The sequence below is a fragment of the Vigna radiata genome, unplaced genomic scaffold (genome assembly GCF_000741045.1).
Source record: "Vigna radiata var. radiata cultivar VC1973A unplaced genomic scaffold, Vradiata_ver6 scaffold_374, whole genome shotgun sequence".
NCBI classification, from domain to species: Eukaryota; Viridiplantae; Streptophyta; class Magnoliopsida; order Fabales; family Fabaceae; genus Vigna; species Vigna radiata.
This window is the reverse complement of record NW_014542544.1, coordinates 84,832-105,169: the sequence shown is the minus strand read 5'-3', so window position 1 is coordinate 105,169 and position 20,338 is coordinate 84,832. Positions and strand designations below refer to the sequence as shown.

Here is a 20,338-nt window from a genome sequence, read left to right as displayed (position 1 = left end):
ATACATAAGTTGATATTTTAGAAGGAAAATGATATTTTAACACTATTTTTTGATATCATTTTGCTTCATCTATTTATTGGTTTTTTTCATCATTTCTTTCTTCCTTTAAAAAGCTCTTTAACTCCAAATTGTAAGATGGCAGACAAATCATTCTGTCATTTTAGAAGCAAATTATTGGTATAATAATTGTGTAATTAAGTAAAATTTAGTAAATAAATATTTTTTATATAACAATTATAACTAATTAAGTGTTGTTGGTAGTAAATAAATTACATTAGTATAATTGAATTCAAACTATCATATGGTACCAGATAAAGTACCTAAAGAAGAAAATATCGTATACTACAAAGTTTGTTTGTTTGATTATCAACATGTTGAATATTAGAAAATGTTTGTTTGAAAGATGTTTTGATTTACAATGTATAATTCAAGACAAACAATTTCTTTAACAATTTTAAGTTTTCTAAATATGATTACAACATGCTCCTTGTTTGGACTAAATTATTGTATTATAGCACTAAAGTTGCATTTGAAAAAAAAAAAAAGCTGAAATATAAAACAAAACAACAATCAAACAGAAAGATAACTTTGCATAAAGCTTGCTGTCAAAATGAGTTACAACTGCAGGTCAACTTGGCCCACCATGGATTCGAATCGGGTTGGGTTAGAAAAATATATTTTTTTTTATGCGGAACAATTTTCAATCCGACTCATCTGGGTTGAACCTGTGGTGAGCTGGATTGATCCACCTAATTTTATTTTTATTAATTTATTATCTTATAAAATCCTAAAAAATATCATTTTTCTCATTATATATGGATTGTATTGTACTTTTTTATTATTTTGAATAATCTTGAGTTTAACATCATTTTGGGAGTGAAATTTATTTAGATTTGAATTGAAGTTTGTAATTTTTCTTTATTTTAAAAAAATTGAAATTAATTGAGTTAGTGAATCAATCCGTTTAACCCATCAATGTGTGGTGGATCGAGCTGGGTTTGAATTTTGATAGCTCGTTAATAAATGAGCCAAGATGAGTTGACTCATTAAATAACCAACCTGTTGTGAGCCGAGTTGAATCGGTGACCGTTTTGACAAGATTGTACTGTGCATAAAAGAAAGTTATGGCTGCATGAAGTTTTGTAACTTTTGGTAAAATAATTACAACCTTTTTATGCAGAACAAGAGTGATTTTTTTCATGCAAATCAAAACATACGCAATTAATGAAGTTTTTTCCTTGACTATTTTGTATATGGAAAACTAAACCCAAATGAGCTGCCATGGCTATTTTGTTGAAATTGTTGCAGTATGCAATTCTTCAACCAAGACAATAAAACACACTTGACTTGAAATTGTCTTTTGTTGCATGCAATATTGAAATTGATCTAGGCAATAAAAATAATAAATTTTAAAAAAAAACTTATGTTTCCAGTAAACCTGAATACTGAATTTGTAAGTAATAATAACAATATCAATAATAGTATTAATATTTATAGTTAATTAGTAATTAATAATTTAATAAATTGTAACAATAATTTATGAAATAATTATAGATTTTTTACCAAAGTTTTCAATTTTCAATAAAATTCAAACATCCAAATAAATCCATAATAATTGCAAACATGGAAACAAATCGTAAAATGATTAAATATAATAAACTATCATTAATAAATATTTTATTTAGAAATATACTTTTATGTTTTTAAAATTATAATTCAAGTACGGAGTTTTACTCTAATTTGATTTTGTTAAATTTAAAATAATAAAATTAGTTTAACTTTTGTACATTTAGAAAAAGAAAATAAAAAGACAATTTTTTTATATTGCATGACACACCATGAAACTTTTAAATATACATACACACACGTGTGTGTGTGTATAAAAGAAAAAATTAAATATATACTTGAGAAATTCAAATACAAAGTATGCAGACATAAAAAAAAAAGTTATATTAGTAATTGAGAATTCCTTTTCTTTTTATAAAAAAGTCCATTAAGTTGATATTCCATTCCATATGGTTCCAAAGCTAAATAGCAATAAAATGCATGTCATTGTTATAATATTAACTAAAATGTTCAAAGTTTTTTTATGTAGTCAACCCTGGATAACAGAAATAAGATTACCACTATTACAAAGTCTAGAAAACAATTTACATAATCTATATCATGCACACAAGTACTAAAAATAGACAAAATTAAAGACGTTGTCATGATCAATAATAAAGAATAACATATAACCATATATGCGTTATTATTAATTGGAAATTTCTTTATTAATACGTTTTTTGTAAACTATTTTTTAAATCTTGATTAAATAACAAGCTTTTGTAAACAAATTTTCATTTCCGTATTTGTATCAAATATCACATTAGCATTAAATTATATATATTTACATTTTATCTCAAATATAATTTTCATATATGATAGATTTAATCAATATGATACAGATGTATTTTTAATTTTTAATTTAATTAATTCTTTACTGATTGTATTTTAAAATTTAAATTTACAATTAATATAAATTTATTTATTCCTTTTACATTATATATACAGTTTTAATCTATTCAAGTAATCTATATTTCCATTCACGTTTCTCTAATATAGTTGATAACACATGTTTTAAATATCTTTATTATTAGTTTTGGAATTACATAAAAAAAATTATTTTACAGTGTGAGGTCATTAAATTAAATACCAAATTAAATTTCCGTATTTGAACCGCAATAATACAGACAGACCATTATGAAATAATATGTTTATTTCTTTGCCTCTTTGTTTCCATTTCATCCCTATAAAAACCCTTCCCAAACAGTCATACCAAACACAAACATTTTTATTCTGAATTGAAAGGATCTGGCGACAAATTGCAGGAAACTAAGCATTCCAATGGCTCAAGGGAGGATGAAGATGGGTGTGGTTTTGGTGATGATGAGCATGATGTGTGCAGGTGCTGCGGCGCTATCACCAACTTGCGCAAGTGTGTTGTTGAGCCTGTCACCGTGCCTGAATTACATCGACGGAAACTCCTCCACCCCTTCTTCATCGTGCTGCCTTCAGTTTGCCAATGTGGTGAGCTCACAGCCACGGTGCCTGTGTGAAGTTTTTAACGGAGGAGCAGCTTCATTGGGAGTCCCAATCAACCAAACCAAAGCTCTGACCTTGCCTACTGCTTGCAATGTCCACACCCCACCCGTCTCTCGGTGCAATGGTAAGTTTACACAGATTACTCAGAATCATCCTCCTTAATTATAAAACTAAATTACCATTCACATCTCACTAGATTAAGTAAAGCTACAATCAAATCATAATTTCTAAGGTTATAACGTGCAATTCTAATCCTAATTTCTAGTTCATATATATGATTAATTTGCGACATGTGATTTTCAACAGCTGCTTCGCCAGCGGAATCTCCGAATTCAACTCCATCAGGTACACCATGTTTATTCAACTATAGTTTATGAAGGATATTTAGGGTTTATGTTTTTCACCTTAAACTTAATTAACCATTAAATTTGGAAATAAATTGCAGGAGCTGGAACCACAACCATGCCTCCCGCAAAGGTGCCCCCCTCAGATAATGATAATGGTTCGTCCGGTGCAAATTCCGTCAAGTTTTCTCTTCCTCTGCTGTTTCTGGTTCTGGCATCAACATGTGTTCCAACATTTGTCACACTCATTCGTTAATGCGTTGGCGTCTCCTTCAGAACGCTCTATATATTTTTTTATTTGTTCATGTCTATTGTTGTTTTGGATATGCCATCGGGTCTTACCACCGTAACTTATTCCTAAAAGTAAGTTGTGTGCAAATGAAAATAAAATGCATGTCATTGTTATAATATTAACTAAAATGACGACTACTACAAAGTGTAGAAAACAATTTACATAATTTATAGCATACACTTAAGAACTAAAAATAGACAAAATTAAAGACACAGTCATAACCAACAATGGAAATTCATTGTCATGGTCACTAACATTCAAATCCAATACAATCAAGGACCTGCTTTCGTGTATTTGTTTAAATGGGATACGGGTCAAGCTGATAAAGTTAAAGGTAAAAGGGTGCTAAAAAGACAAAAAGAAATATTAAAACCCAAAAAAAAAAAGGAGTGAAGTTTAATTTTCAATGTTGCTTCAAAATCAAAGGAACTAAAGAACATTATGTTTATGTTAACATGAAATGACAAGTGCATTGTAGTGTAACAAATAATAAATATTATTATCTCTTAATGAACTTTATGTAAATTTGATAATTCTAATAAATCATAACTTAATTAATTAGATAATAAAGTTCACAAAAATATACTACAAACTTTTTTTTTTACCAAATAGTTTGAGAAAATTTAACACAGAAAAAAAAAATTGAACGGGTTCCTAAAAAACAATAAAGAAAACAACTATTATCTACTAACCATTTTTTTGACTAAGAAAAAATACAAATTTATCTAACATTAATTAATATTATATCTACTAAAAGAAGAAATAAGTAGAAAACTTAATTAATAACCTATAGTACTAAAAAAGCAATTCCATTTAAGCTACTTGAGCCGCTTGCATATTCACAATGGCAGCTTTCTATTCATTCTTTCTATCAAATTCCTATAGCAAATACGAATTTATAAATAAAATAAATAAATTTGTACACCTAAAGTGGATGCCATTATCATTTTAACCAAAATGAAAATAACACAAGAGTACTAAAACCTCTTTCATTTTTCTCAATTCTTTTAGTTCATCTAAATTGTTTTTCAAAGCCGTCAATTCAAAGTCCTTGACAGAAACTGTAGAATTGGCCACAACCAATTCTTGTACAAACATATCTAGTTACGTCTAAAATGCGAAATAACATCGTTTCTTGACGCTGTTCTCATCCCACAAATTTCTTCTGTTCATATTATTCATTTCACAAAGGCAAGTTATGTGATCGAAATTTCAAAAGATTGAAACAGAGACGTAGTTCGTTTCAAAGGTTTGATGCTCGATTAGTCAAACTTAACTGACACGCTCACAAGACCACAACATAGTTCACCGTCCTCAACGGTATAACCGTCTCATAGATTTTTCCAAATTTTACTAATTCATATTAAATTTCCGTGTTTGAACTGCATATAATACAGAGGTGCCACGAAACACCATTTGAATTCAGAGTTAGTAGTTCGTTCACCCACATAACCACCCCTTTTTTTTTGTCTCTTTCCTTCCCTTTCATCCCTATAAAAACCCTCATTCATAATCCGTCATACCAAACACAAACAATTTATTCTGAATTCAAAGGATTCCACAGCTATTGTATCAAACTAAGCATTCCAATGGCACAAGAGAGGATGAAAATGGGTATGGTTTTGGTGATCATGAGCATACTGTGTGCAGGTGCTGCGGCACAATCATCAAGTTGCTCAAGTGCGTTGGTGAGCCTGTCACCGTGCCTTAACTACATCGCCGGCAACTCCTCCACCCCTTCTTCAGGGTGCTGCTCTCAGCTTGCCAGTGTTGTGAGCTCACAGCCACAGTGCCTGTGTGAGGTTCTTAACGGAGGAGCATCTTCATTGGGAATCACAATCAACCAAACCCAAGCTCTGGCCTTGCCTACTGCTTGCAATGTCCAGACCCCACCCATCACTCAGTGTAAAGGTAAGATTAAAAAGTTTACACAGATTACTCAGAATCATCCTCCTTAATTATGAAACCATTCACATTTCACTAGATTAAGTAAAACTACAATCAAATCATAATTTATAAGGTTATAACGTGCAATTCTAATCCTAATTTCTAGTTCATATATATTTGTTATGATTAATTTGCTACATGTGATTTTCAACAGCTGCTTCGCCAGCGGAATCTCCGAATTCGAATCCTTCAGGTACACCATGTTTATTCAACTATAGTTTATGAAGGACCTTAAATTTAATTAACCATTCAATTTGGCAATAAATTGCAGGAACTGGATCCACAAACGTGCCCACCACAGATAATGCTTCGTCCGCTCCAAACTCCGTCAAGTTTTCTGCTCCTCTGCTGTTTCTGGTTCTTGCATCAGCATTTGCGACACTGATTCGTTAAATTCATTCTCGTTTTACTTAGTTTACCTATATTCATTTGTCCGTACAAATACTTTTTGGTTACCTAATTTTTGTATTCTCACTTTCACCAATAAATGTCGACTCTGCTTTGTTTCCCATTATGAGTTTGCGATCTTATTTTAATGCATCATAAGCGAGTTTTAATTGTAAAAACAAATATGAATTAAAATGAAACTGGTTTCAGTAACATCTGCAATAAAAATTTAAAATTTCCAACGGGTCAAATCAAATATTTTCTTGGTAATTTCTTTCGGCATGAGAAAAAAATACAGGGCGTTAATAAACACGTTATTATTTCACATCTAATTGAGATTTTTTTTTTTTCCATTTTGATGTAGTCGATTTGTTTAGTAGGGGACTTTTCTTGTTATTGCGATATTACCTAAAGAAATAGAGTTTTGCACATCCTAACACTATTTTAACACTTAAAAGAGGGAAAGTGATCAAATAAGAAAAATTATAGATATATAATAAATTATATGACTTGGGAAAAGAATAAAATTGCTAGACATGCAAACTGTAAAATAAATAGTTATGATTAGAAGTATTCATATTTCGTTGATTTACATTATACACTTTCTTGTGCTGATCCAACATATTATTGGGCTTAAATTTTGGTTTTCATATTTGCACAGTGATACAGACCAATTGGTTGTGACAAACTTAGCTGTACTTCTTCTTTTTCTTCCTGTACTTTCAGAATTTCTAACTGTAACCTCAGAAGTTTTAAAATGACTATTTTATCTCCTAAAGGTGACTTTGGGATCATCTGTTTTGAAAATTTTCTGGAAGAAGCTTTTTGAAATGGAATTTTCAGAACAGAGTTTTCAAAACATGCTTTTCGGAACATATAAAATGAATCTCGAAACTTGAAATTAAATTATGGAATACCTTCTAAAATGAATTTTTTGAACGAACTTTCTGTAAGTCAAATTACTTCCAAGAACAAGTTTTTCACAACAAAATTTTCTAAATAAGATTTTGGAACAAATATAATATTTTTTGGAATAAGCTTTTAAGGATAAGTTTTTCTTCTTCCTCCTCTCAGAGAGTACAATAGTGATAGAGAATGAACACGTAGTCGGATGTAGCACTGGTGATGATAATGGTGACAAGGGTAAATATTTCAGTCTTTTTGTTATTAGAATAGGATGATGTAGTGATTATGGGAATGGAGGAAGAAAAAACTCCTAATGAATCTATCATGACATAGCTTGTGCTTCAATTCAAGGTTATAAAAAAAAACACAAGCACATAAAAATAATTACTATTAACATAATCACATAAAGTTAGTGATGAAAAGACAGAGTAAACGACGAGTGATTATTAATCCAAACAATGTATAACAAAGGAAACATAGAATTGAACTGTGCCTCGGAAAATGATACCTCCAAAATTGCTTCTTTTTTTTTCATTTCTTTCAAAACGTTGGTCCTACTTCATTTCTTTTGTCTTTCAACTTCTTCACGTATTGTTTTCGCAATTCAATATATGAATGGACCAAAGATGTAAAATATATTGCAAATTATTTGAATGACCCACACATCTACATGGGATTTGAGAGCTACATGATTTGAAAGTTCTCAGACATTTTCAAACAAATTATGTTTGATGTTATTGATGCAGTAAATATCTTATTTTTTATATTAATTATGTATGAATAGACTATATAATATTAATTATTAAATTTGTTTAATTAATGAATTGATAATTTCTTTAGTTATGTATTGTTATACTTATCTAATCAATATAAATATATTTGTTTAATGAATATTATTAGATTTGTCTAATTAGTATTTGAACAAATTTGTGGAATATATACTATATGACTCGTTCAATCATAAAATAAATAAAGTTATCTAATGTATATCGATATGTGTATGAACATATTTGTTTAAACTTGTCTAATATGTGTTACCAGATGGTATGACCAATATATGGACATACATTTTTAATGTGTATTTTTATACTCATTAATCAATATATATATTTTACTTAATTTTAATTGAATTTACTATAGTAACTCCATGTTTTCACACTTTTACCTTTTTGAAACCAACTTTGTCCCTAAAAATCCACTTGCTTGATTTAACTAAATTAATTCAAAAAATAGCTTGAGATTTTCAGTCTCCACAGTCTATTATGAAAAACAGATTGTAAATGTTAGGAAAAATTAACTTGTCTTCGGTAAAAAAAATTCCCTACTCACTTGTTTTGAAAATCACGTAACTATAATGATTAAGTATAAAATAAACACTTGAATGCATGCATAGAAAATTAATTGAACTTAATTTTAATATTTATAATTTCTCATTTATTTTTATTTTTAAAATTTTTTATAATTATTAGTTTTAGTTTTTATAAAATAAAAGAAATGTTATTTTAATGTCTTAAAGTAGAATTTTAATTTTAATCAATCACGTGTATATAAATTCTTTAATGAAAAAGTATTTTGCTCGGTATAAAAGGTCTTAGAAGTATTAATGTTTTAAATGACTATAGGTATCATTTAAACGTCTTCAAGTGATACTTTAGTTTTTATGTGTTATTTAAGTTTGTATTTATTTTTTTCATGGTATTATATCATGAGTTTAATGTGTATTGTTTAATTTTATTTTACTTTATATGTATTTGATAACTTTAGCTTATTAAACACTTCTTTTGAAAAATTCTTCTTTTAAAAATTTCATATAAGTTAAAGATAAAAAGAGTAAATATTAATATATAAATGAAAATAAATCTTATTTTATAAGTTGATTTTATAAAATTACATTTAAAATTTATTTTTTAAGAATTTATTTTCACATGATAAAGAAGAAACAATTGAGAAAAATAAATCACTCATATATAGTGTAATATTTTCCTTTTATAAAAGAAAAACATGAAAATGTGTTGTATTACATCTTAAAACATTGAAAATAGAGAGAAGAGATAATGAAAGAAAGTAGTTATCATGGTGGTAGTTGATAGGTTTTGTCCTCTCAATTTTTTTTACATATGAATTAATATTTATATATATTTTTAATTTTAATATATTTTATACATTTTTAAAAATTTATATATCTACTTACAAATTTTGACATCTACAAAATATTTATTAAAAATTTTTCATTTAACACATTCATTACTAATTTACTACTATTTGTATCAAAGTCATATGTAAAGTTTTTTTTTTACTAGAAGGAGGTAATATAATTATAAAATTACTAAAGTGGTGTAACTTAAAAAAAAAATCAAGATTGAATAAATGGTGCCATGATGAAACAATTTTGTTGTAACTAAAAAGAAGTTATATCGACTTTTGATTGATTTATTTGAAAAAGTTAAAGTCGTCACAGTTAGAGACTATTTTCATTAGGTTAATTATGTTTTTATGGGTAAAAAAAATCTAATATGTTGATATAGTCTTAGCTATGTTGTAAAGTAAACTGAAGTGGTATAATGCTATGTTAACTTATTTATTTATATGTTGTTCAATCTCAATTTTTTAAAAATAAAATTATAACATTTTACTAATTTCATTATCAAATTTTCCTATACTAATAAAAAAAATATGTAGAGATGAAGAACCTATGAAAATTCTGACGTGGATTCAAACACCCAAATCAATGTGGGACATCCTACCCTTTGCTTTCCTATCAATAATGTACAAAGAAGGGCAGGCTGTGAAAATCACATGGACTGATTTTTAATAGTAAAATTGTTTACAAATATGAAAGTAAATCAAATCAACATTAAAAAAAAAAATCACACCTTTTTACTCTAGTTTTTTTCTTTTTTTTCAAAAAAAAAATTGAATTTAACCAACTTCACCCCACGGTATATTTGAACGGATTATTATATACCATAATAGAAATTCAGTATCATTACGTTTATGCTGTGATAAGACGTTACTAGTTGACTACAAGTAGTGAATAGTGTAAAACTTTTTAGATTGCAATGTAATATGTATTGTCTACATTCTTTCCACTAAAATGATACAACTTTTGTATCAGGCTGTCTTTCTATAAATAGATAGATTTATTTGTGGGAGAGGGAGGGGATCTCTATGATTAGATTTGGAGGTAAATGTTAGATATTTGTAGACGGATGGTGAATTTGTTATTTAATAAAAATTGTATGTTTTAGAATTTCTTTTTATAAATAAAATTGATTTTTGTATAAATAATAACAACAAACAAATATAAGGAGTGTAGAAAAAAATTTTACAAAAATGATTTTATACTGATTCAAATAGAAGTAAATCTTATTTTCATGTTTAATTTCTTTAAAAGAAGGATTAATTAAATATTAAAAATAACTAATACCTTACAATCACATCTAATAAAATTAAGGCATTAGATTTTTCAAAACTTATTTTCACAAAAATAGTATTTTTTTCAGTGCATAACTCTTAGACCTCTAAGTGAAAAGATATATTTAAAAGTATTTATAAACAAAGTATTTATAAGTTCAAGTTTGAAAATATGTAAGAAGATGAAAAATATTTATAGGTCTAAAGTTTGAAAATAGGTAAGAAGATAAAGAGGATTTCACAACTGCCACTTATAATCGATTATTTCATAAATTAGGTTGTTAAACTTAAGATTAAACGTTTCTGAGAGTGTTTGAATGATAGATTGTGGTACCTAAATGCGTATAGGAGTACAAGACTTCAATAATTACATTATTTGATTTTCAATGTCTCTCTTGAACTACTTCATTTTTTTCTTCAAATCTTTAAGGTTTATTTATACATTATCATCGTCAAAATTCTTTATTCAATACCTTCTTCTTTTACCAAGAGTAAAGTTATGTTTATTTAATTTTTTTTTAAATGAAAGTAAAAGTGAGTGAATTTGACATTAAAGTTATGAGTAATTTGATTATTGAAATAGATAAAAGAAATATTATAATAAATATAAAATAAAGATCACAAAATTACCCTTCATTTTAAAATAATATATGAACATTATTTATGCATGTGTTAAAAAATGATTTTTAAAAATAAACACTATACATTGTTCACCCTCGACAAAAATCGCATGACCAGATTGTAAAAATTCATTACAATACAAATCTTTTCATTTGAGATTACAATCTCCAGCAAATTTGTCCATTCTCTCCTTCACAAATCTCCTTAAGCAAATAAATTGATTTGTGTATCTAAATATATGTGATGTCTCATACAATGTTAGATTTTTTTTTTCTTTTTTAAAATATTGTGAATTTGAATAATTTACCGATTCATAAATGAGTAAACTTTATTTTGGTAACATAATTAAATAAGATTGAATTAAATTAAAATTTTATTTTAACAAAATTATATTATTTTAATAATTATTTTGCACAGCATGTTATTGAGTAATACATAACTAAATTATAGCAATCTGGAAAACAAAAATTCAAGGAATTAAGATTACGAGTATCGTCTATATTATCAAGCTTGTTTATATTAGTATATGTGAGGAGAATTTGCAGTTTATGACTCTCTTTGAATAGTTAAACTATATTGCCACAATAATTCTATATGTCTTGAGAATTGGCTAAATTATTTTTAGAAGTTGTGAAACACATTAATTTTAGATCTTCTCTTATTTTTATATGAGAAAATAAATATGTTAATATTTTTTTTCTTACGACTAAAAACTAGAAGTTCTTTACATGAAGATATTCCTTTCTATACTTTTGTAATTTTTTAAATAAAAGTTATCGTATTCTGTTATAGCATTTTTTTAATGACTGTAGCTTGAGCTTGACATTTTTCTTCTTCTTTACAATGTGCTCTATAGATGTAAAATTTGTTACATGAGTGTGTACTTGTATACCATACTTATCATAAAATGTATAAAAAATTCTCAAAGAATTTTTTTTTCTTAAAAACTCTGATAATTAGAATTATTAAAATCACTAATATAATTAACAGTTTTAATTAAATATCACGTGGAATCTTAACATAGCAAATACAAAACAACAAAAAATGTAAGTTTTAACAACAAAATATAAGTTTTAGCTGTCAAAAAGCAACTTGGCAAGATGTGATCTTTTAAACGATTTTGTATAATTTTATTCTGCTCTTAGGAGACATACTTTGGACACTAGTATTACCTAACACAAATGTGCTGCCAAGACCATTCAACTCAAAGCATTATTAAATAACTGAAACTTAGGTATAGCATATCTTTTAATTAAACTCAAATTAAATTTTCATAACAACTGTTTTTTTAATGTATCATTCAAATAAAACTGACATTTTTTTTTTCTCAAAAACAACTAAACATATAAAATATTACTCTATAGTTTTATCACCATCCTTACTAAATTGTACAAACCAAAACACAAGTTGAAGTCATAATTACTACCTAAAACTATGATAGGCTAGTATTTCAACTTATTTATCAAACGACAATAATAGAGTTCCACGTGGTTTAAATCAATAAACTTCGATTAGTCACAATAGTTAACTGTTAAATAAATATAATCAAAAGCCGACAGCAAACGAGAAAAAAGAATTGTACCAAAATATCAGAATCTCAACTTCAAACTAATCGAGTATATTATACTATTAATTATTATAACAAGTTTAACAACTCATTATAATACTGTATTCACATGTAACCATGATGAATGAGTATAAGTAACAAAATCGTGTCTATATATATATATATATATGCTTAAAGCTTAAACTTATCCTAATTTATTACAATTATTTAAATTCTATTTAGGTATTAAATCTCAAAAATTTTAATAGTCAATGAATAAATTAAGATTGGGTTCAATTAAGAAGACTAATTTAACTCAAGAAACTAAAAATTATAAGATGTTCGGTTAGGAATGGAAACTATAAAATAAAACATTTGTGCCTGACAATTTATTATAATTTCACATAAATAATACTAATCTGTCATACTTAATGATTAAACATAGGCTCCAATTGTAAATTTGTGCCTGACAATTTATTTTCGAACATGTTTAATAACACTATTAAAAAAATGTTTTTGAAAAATAAATGTGAGAAATAAAGAAAAAAATTTAATTGAAAAAAAAATAGATTAATTAAAAAAAACTAAAATATAATAAAAATAACACTTTACATGATTCAATAACTAAATAAAGAGAACTTATCTAGAAGAATTTCCTAGCAGTACAGTTTAAAATTACACTTTATAATTGTTACATTTTTTTTTCCTATTAAACAGTGGAAATTCAAGACACATCCATTCTTAAAGCTAATATAAAATCACATTACATTTGTTAACAAATGCACGAACTTAATTATATTTTTATAATTTAGTTTTAATTATTATATTTTATAAAAACTTTCAATTTTCATTTTATTAAAATATCGAAAATTCTAATTCTTAATTTTATGATCTCATCATACCATGCATCAAGTTGCTTGAAGTCTTTTTACTAAAAATTTTAGTTTAAGATTACAAGGCCTCTCCATGAAAGTGTTTTATACAAATATGTAATCTCTATCTTATAACAACTCACATGGAGATGTCATGCAAGAAGGTGGTAGACAAAACTAGAATATATATAACATAGGGTAGCTGGCTAGATTGCCTAACATAGGTAGAGAAGGATAGGGTAGCATTATATGGCAGAATCAATCAAACAACCCAGCAGTGAGACAATGACTTACATTTTGAGTTTCATATATACAAAATTTTGTTAGGTCTTTTATTCCTTCATAATTCACTTTTAAAAAATATTTTTTTTGATCCTGTTTAAATATGTAAGGTGTGACGGTGGTTTTATGAGATGTTATGGTAAATTTTGTTTACATTAAAAAAAGATTTATAAGATGTATATTTTATGGATATGAGAATTGAAATTAAAAAGCTTTATATGTGGATGATATGGTATTTTTTGTTATGAAAGAATTTGGAGCTGGGTTACTTTAATAATGTTTTGCAGAATGAATAATGAATAATGCAGACTCGTCTTGGCGTGCACTTATTGAGTATTTCATTGGACGTTGCATGTCCAAATCCGCAAAAAGAGTAAAGAAAAAGTTTGGCGCATGAAAGAGTGACGCAAATTTGAACCAACCAGTGGGCTAGATGGGGTCAGAGTGATGGGTTGGGTATGGTTTCTGGCTTGGTGCTATCATGAACCATGATTCACCCTCTGCTCACAGCCTAATCACAAAACGGGTCCCCCTTTCTTTTTCTCTTACATGGCATTCCAGTAATATTCTCTCTGCTGTTGCTCATGCTAGGTATAAAACTGAAGAAAAACTTTTGAAATTTTGAAGATTTAGAAAAAAATGTTTAGAAATAAAGAAAGTGAAAGTGGGGTCTTATTGTCATTTAAAACGTTAGTAATTGTAAAAGAGTTATGGGTGGGAGTTAAGTGACATAGATGGAGTCAGAGAATTGAATATGAACAGTGTTGAAAAAAAAAAAAAGAGTGAAGTGGGACCGTTATTATTAGGTTGACGTAGGAGAATGGTAAAGTATATTTATATATGATTTGATGGTGGTGTACAAATTAACTCTACAGAGGGGTCCGTGAACTCCTCCACTACTACTACTCAATTTTTTAATTCAAATGCTTCCACTTTAATTTCTAGCCATTGCCAATCTTCTTATAATAATATTAATAATATAGAATGTGAATAACATGGTATGTTAAATATTATTGACTTTTGGTCTTAAATTATTCTTATAAAAGTTAAATTTAACTGATAAAATTAAACTTAGCAATGAACTTGGCTAGTTTCTCACTTTTTTTTTTTACAGATAAAAGCAACTAGCCTTAAATGTATGTTAAAATTGGGGATTAGAAAATTCATACAATGCATCTCAATAAAAATAACATGTAATAATGTTTCATTTTTTTTAGAATAAAAAAGTTACATCTTATACAGATTTAAAAATAATTAAAACAGTTAAACCTTTTTGTTTTCCCATAAAAATACAAACCAAAAACATTTATTTTTGATCACTTATTTAAAAATAAAATTAGATTCTAACAAAAAATCAATAAATTATAGTTTTTTTTTTAATTTTTAGTTTTTTAATTTTAATTTTAATTGTGAATGAAAAGTCAAAATTAAGAAATTGTAAAAAAAAAAATAGACGGAAAAACAAATATTACATAAGAGAATGTTTTAAACCTCAATATTTAGTTAAAGTACTCAGTGAAATTACTTAGACATATACTTTAGAAAAACATGAATAAATAAACTTTAGTGCTTTAATTTCCACAATTTAAGAAAATTCAGTTGTTTTTTTCCCTTATTTTGATTGCTTAAGAGCTAATAACTACTGAACATTTTTGTATAATTACTTTTAAAAGTAATTTATTAATTCTTAATTAAATTAAAAAAAAATATTCACAAACTAATGTTGAAAATAAATATACTAAAGTAAGCTAATTTCAAAAAATCATAAATTAATAAAATATTTTTAAATGAATAAAAGTATTTCTTAAAAAAACTTACAATTATCTATTTATTAATACGACTTATTAATAAAGGTAGTTAATGATAAAAAAAATATTAGGGAGTTATAAAAACTTAATATTTTTTATAAATAAATTATAAAAATTTATTTTAAAAACTGTGGTGTAAATAAACCCTGATTGATAAGATAATATAACTTATTTTCACCAATTATTTTTTTCTCAAACACATTCTTTGGATCACATTTCTTAATTCTACCATTAACTGAAATTTCAACTTTTATTTTATCCACTACCTAAATATTTGTTTTAAAAATGGTATACTAGCAGTCCTCTAAATGATAATACTGTAAAATCTGATTTATAAACAGTTCTAAACAATAATATTTTCAGTTTTGCAATTTCGTATAACTGCAATGAAATTCAACATCGACGTACGAATCTCCATTATGTTTTGTCCACTCTCGTCTTGAGAATAAATGGCAAATTTACATCAGAACCAGTCTCATTGGTAATTATTTTTCTAACCTTAAAATTAAGTGCACTTACAAAAAAAAATTAGCATCAATTTATTTATTGTTATGTATTTAATTTAGACTAAAGACTTGATATAGGTATGGAGACATCTTGTAATTGAAGTCTCGTGAGTGGTTGTATTATGATGTGAGCATGTTATGTTATTATACTTTATATTTTGCCTTTGATCCACTGATGCTGAGTGAGTTGAGAGTGAAAGATTGAGATCGCCTATCTTAAATTTCACCCACAAAACATCATCTCACCTTTGTGCTCTCACAGACACATCAAACTCAGACCTTGTTACTGCCATTGCTCTGAGAGAAAAGAGTGCAGTGTGGTGGTTTTAGGTTTTGTTAAAACCACGGCTCTTTTTCTCCTGAAACCAACGCACACTACAAAGTAAAGTAAAATAAAAAAAAAAAAAAAAAAAACACTCATTCTCAAACACACGCGTCTTTATAAGAAGATATAAGAAGACACGAACAAGCTATACATTCGCACTACTACTACCACCACACACTGCTTCTGATTTCTGAATTCTGAATTTTCCCTTGTCTTGTGTCCTATGCTTCTCTCTTTCTCAGTACTGCTCGCTCTGCAACTCCATGCCAATTTTTCAGGGCTCATGATGGACACTTGAACTAGTGGGAAATAAAGAGGGAGAAAGAGCACAGTGAAAAAAGATAACCCCACTAGGCATAAAAGGGCGAGGAGAGAAAAAGAGAGGGGCTTTATGGATTACGTATGAATTATCATCATCACAACCGTAGCTTTTAAGTTTTTATCTTTTACATTTTGGTGGTGAAATGGGATTTTTGGGACCAGTTGAGTGGGTTTTACCTTAGGGGTGTTTGGCCTTTTACTCGTAAGGCACTAATAATTTGAGGTGAAACAGAAGTGAGAGACATAAATGCAGAGAAATTGAAAGGGAGAAATAAAGGTAGCCAAAAGAAGGAACAAAAAACAAACTCTTCTTTGTTCTGCTGTCTGATGCATGCACGTCTGGTCCTTTGATCATGACCACTGAGGGTCTCTTCGCATGTCGTTTTTGAGCCCCATCGTGATTCTATTCTCAGAAACAGGAGAATCGAGGGCGAGAAAGCCGGGGAAAAAGTCATTTTTCTTTCTTTCTTTCCTTCTTTTCTCTTTTTCTTGAACGAAATAAAGCAACTCCTATTTTCCTTATGTTTCTCTAAGTTTCTCTTTGGTTTTGGATTGGGGGGTCACACAGGAAGAGGTTTCTACTCATGGAAACTTGTTTGCAATTTGCAGTTTTCCCCTTTTTTTTTAATCCTTCACAGAATTTATAGCCTCGGTTTAAAGTCGGTGTTGGTGTTGCCTCTTCGAACTTATGGCCGTGTTTAGTTGGCCAACCTTGTCCTTTCAGGTGATTCCTGTACACACAAACACAAGCACTGTTATGATATGAGCACTCCTTAAACAACTTAACAAGGTTCTAAACTTGTGGCATATTCTGTGTCTTGGTTTCAGGAAACATAAAAGCAAGCTAAGGTGATTGGTGACTGAGTGAATGAGTTAGTGAGAGAAAAACAGGGGTCTAATGGCAGATTCTGGTTCCTCAGAAAAGTACAAGAGATCCGTTTCGTCTTCTTTCTTCAGTTCTCCGAGGTTGTTCACCAATTTCACTCCCAAAGGTTTCCATGAAACGGAAACCATGATGAGCCCTACCTCCATACTCGACAGCAAGCCTTTCTCCGGTTTCAAGAACCCTTTTTGGTCTGAAACAAACAGTCCCAGAACTCCAGGGAGTGAACACAAGCGTCACTGGGACAGATTGGATTCTAAAGGTGTTGGTCTTGGCCTAGTGGACGCTCTTGTCGACGAAGAGAAACACGGTGAAGTGAGTTCGAAACATGAGAGTCGAATGGTTGTATTTGGATCTCAGCTTAAGATTCAGATTCCTCCCCTGTCTGCAACTGAATCATCCAAATTCGTAGCCGAGAAGGGAAATTTTTCCCCTGGGAGTCTATGTATGGGAAAATCTGCATCCGGAGGTGCTAATTCCCAGCGGATTTTTATGGGATGTCTCTCTGCAAGTGAAATGGAACTCTCTGAGGATTACACTCGTGTGATTTCCCACGGGCCAAACCCGAGAACCACTCACATATTTGATAATTGCATCATCGAGAGTAGCTGCTTCGAACTTGGATGCTCTGTTAAGGAAAATGGGTGTTTTCCTCATCACACAAATTATCACTCTCGAAGCTTTTTGAGTGTATGCTTTCACTGCAAAAGAAACCTTGGAGAGGGTAAAGACATCTACATGTACAGGTAATTTCTTATTCTTTATCCCCCAAAGAAATACTTGTCCAGTTCTTTGTTCTTGAAATAGGAATTTAATTGGCTTTTTCGATTTGAGATGTGAATTGACAGCAAATTTTACTCATTCTTATAGAGTAGATGAAACCTCGACTGAAATAATTCTGTTTGCGTCATATAACATATGGGGAACTATGAAAACTCTGGGAAAAATTACTAGGAAAAACAAAGTCTTTTCTTGTAGTATTATTTCTGTTTATTTAGTTTTATTTGGCTTGATCAAGATTAAAAAAAATGAAAGAGTTTTACTGCGAGCATATTTGTCAGAACTTATCTGGCACTAGGCTCTAACAGGAATAGCTGACAAAGGATTCAAGTGGTCTATATTTAAAGAAAGGAAAAAAGCTGATATTTCTCATTTGTGTACTGCAAAGTTACTTTAATATCTGATCATCAAACGGTACTACATCTTGAATATATTTCTGCGGGAAATTAAATTGATGTCATAATGGATGGGGCTCGCCTATATCTGCCTAATTTCTTTTTGTCCTCTTCGTATCTTTGAGCTCTTGTCTTAAGTCTCAATGGTTAATAACTTTTTTTTTCCATCCGTTCTCTTAAAACAACAAAGACTGAGAAAATTGTGAATTACTTGTTTTGTTGCAATATAAAGTATAATATGATGCGATTCTTCATTTTAATCGGCGATGTGAATTGTGAATTACTTTAGGATCAGAAAAAAAAAAGTGGTTATGGATAAGAGTGAAATGAAAGTATGATCTACTAATTTGTATTAGAGCAGAAGATCTTGAATGAAGCTGGTGATGTTGTAATGCAGGGGTGAGAGAGCATTTTGCAGCAACGAATGCCGGTACCAAGGGATGCTCTTGGAGGAAGAGATGAATAAATTAGAAGGCAGTGATATTTACGGGCCATAGTTTGATTCCTTTAGCCTCCAACGCCCAAAGCCATTCGATGTTTTGCTTGAAAGGGCTCAGAATAATACCTTCATATTTATTTTTCTAGGACAAAAAATGGTCCTTGGAAATCAGGATCACTGTACCTGGTTTTTCTATTTCTGCTTATGAGTGTGACCCTCTCTGAGATTAGCAATGTAGAAGATGGAAAGGGGAATTGCAGGCAGAGATAGTACTGTAGAGGTGATTTTATTGAAATGATGAATGAATTAGGGGATTGCTGTTGGGTTGGCCACAGTTTTGTAATGATACATGTGTATGACTTGATCTTCCATATTATCTTTGTTTATTATTGTTATATAATATATATATATATATATATATATATAGTATTCGAAAGTGATAATGATAATACTATAATGACGCTCATAGGACCAGTGACATCATCTGTAGTAGATTCCCCTTCTCTTTTCATATGCTTTGATTGTTTGTGCTTTTAGCATATTTACAGTACGTGATGATCGGAGCCGTTGTACTGACCATTTAGATAATCCGATGGTGGAGTGGAGCACATGCCGTAAGGTTTAAGAGGGAACAGTTTTCTGACTTGGTCAGAAGAATGATTCTGTGGCGTTATATTAAGCACAACATTTGTGGCAAAACAAAGATGGTAGTAAAACTAATGAGTAAACTCATAGCCTAGTTACCCTTATTTCTTTCTTTATTTACTTTTCCACGTCTCTGTCAATATTTCTTTTTCTTTTTTTTGGAAACTTGCAATTTCCTTTTTCGGCCATACTCCAAGCTTCATTTGGTAAGACACATATTTCTGCTCCCAGTAAACTTTTATTATTTCTTTACCCTTAACTTAATATTTTTTTAAGGGTTAAATATATTCTTAATATCTAAATTTTAAAATAAAATTAATATTTTTTTTTCAAATTTTAATATAGTTTAAATTTTTAAAATAAATAAATATAATTATTAAATTTATTTCAAAATAATGTTTGAATTTTTTATGTTATTTTGATAGCTTAAAATATGATTTAACAAGACTTAACAGTTTAAAATTATTTTAAGTTTGGATAGAAACATAGTAAAGTTTGAGAATAATGTTAATTTTACGTTTAAGTTTAAATATAAAAAATT

At 28.7% G+C, this 20,338-nt stretch overlaps 3 protein-coding genes across 4 annotated transcripts; all 3 read left to right on the top strand.

Moving 5' to 3' along the window:
* Positions 1-2,837: 2,837 nt before the first annotated feature.
* LOC106780178 (non-specific lipid-transfer protein-like protein At2g13820) lies at positions 2,838-3,773 on the top strand. The gene is made up of 3 exons (XM_014668435.2): positions 2,838-3,208; positions 3,391-3,429; positions 3,530-3,773. Exons 1-3 carry the CDS (start codon positions 2,887-2,889, stop codon positions 3,682-3,684), a joined length of 516 nt encoding a protein of 171 aa, XP_014523921.1. The 5' UTR covers positions 2,838-2,886; the 3' UTR covers positions 3,685-3,773.
* Positions 3,774-5,244: 1,471 nt separating this feature from the next.
* LOC106780190 (non-specific lipid transfer protein GPI-anchored 2) lies at positions 5,245-6,181 on the top strand. Its single transcript, XM_014668448.2, has 3 exons — positions 5,245-5,631; positions 5,822-5,860; positions 5,939-6,181. Exons 1-3 carry the CDS (start codon positions 5,310-5,312, stop codon positions 6,058-6,060), a joined length of 483 nt encoding a protein of 160 aa, XP_014523934.1. The 5' UTR covers positions 5,245-5,309; the 3' UTR covers positions 6,061-6,181.
* Positions 6,182-16,469: 10,288 nt separating this feature from the next.
* LOC106780196 (protein MARD1) lies at positions 16,470-19,538 on the top strand. 2 transcript variants are annotated; one of them, XM_014668455.2, is made up of 3 exons: positions 16,473-17,379; positions 17,484-18,284; positions 19,111-19,538. In XM_014668455.2, exons 2-3 carry the CDS (start codon positions 17,554-17,556, stop codon positions 19,208-19,210), a joined length of 831 nt encoding a protein of 276 aa, XP_014523941.1. In that variant the 5' UTR covers positions 16,473-17,379; positions 17,484-17,553; the 3' UTR covers positions 19,211-19,538. The 2 variants fall into 2 exon arrangements, with proteins under 2 accessions (XP_014523942.1, XP_014523941.1); XM_014668456.2 differs by having other exon boundaries at positions 16,470-18,284.
* The last annotated feature ends 800 nt before the right edge of the window (positions 19,539-20,338 follow it).

What these genes read in the sequence shown, in the direction of transcription:
- LOC106780196 (XM_014668456.2), top strand. Translation starts at nt 17,554, where the DNA reads ATGGCAGATTCTGGTTCCTCAGAAAAGTACAAGAGATCCGTTTCGTCT. An exon ending in AAAGACATCTACATGTACAG is followed by an intron (nt 18,285 to 19,110) that starts GTAATTTCTTAT and finishes GTTGTAATGCAG; the next exon opens with GGGTGAGAGAGCATTTTGCA.
- LOC106780190 (XM_014668448.2), top strand. Translation starts at nt 5,310, where the DNA reads ATGGCACAAGAGAGGATGAAAATGGGTATGGTTTTGGTGATCATGAGC. An exon ending in ACCCATCACTCAGTGTAAAG is followed by an intron (nt 5,632 to 5,821) that starts GTAAGATTAAAA and finishes GATTTTCAACAG; the next exon opens with CTGCTTCGCCAGCGGAATCT. An exon ending in TCCGAATTCGAATCCTTCAG is followed by an intron (nt 5,861 to 5,938) that starts GTACACCATGTT and finishes AATAAATTGCAG; the next exon opens with GAACTGGATCCACAAACGTG.
- LOC106780178 (XM_014668435.2), top strand. Translation starts at nt 2,887, where the DNA reads ATGGCTCAAGGGAGGATGAAGATGGGTGTGGTTTTGGTGATGATGAGC. An exon ending in ACCCGTCTCTCGGTGCAATG is followed by an intron (nt 3,209 to 3,390) that starts GTAAGTTTACAC and finishes GATTTTCAACAG; the next exon opens with CTGCTTCGCCAGCGGAATCT. An exon ending in TCCGAATTCAACTCCATCAG is followed by an intron (nt 3,430 to 3,529) that starts GTACACCATGTT and finishes AATAAATTGCAG; the next exon opens with GAGCTGGAACCACAACCATG.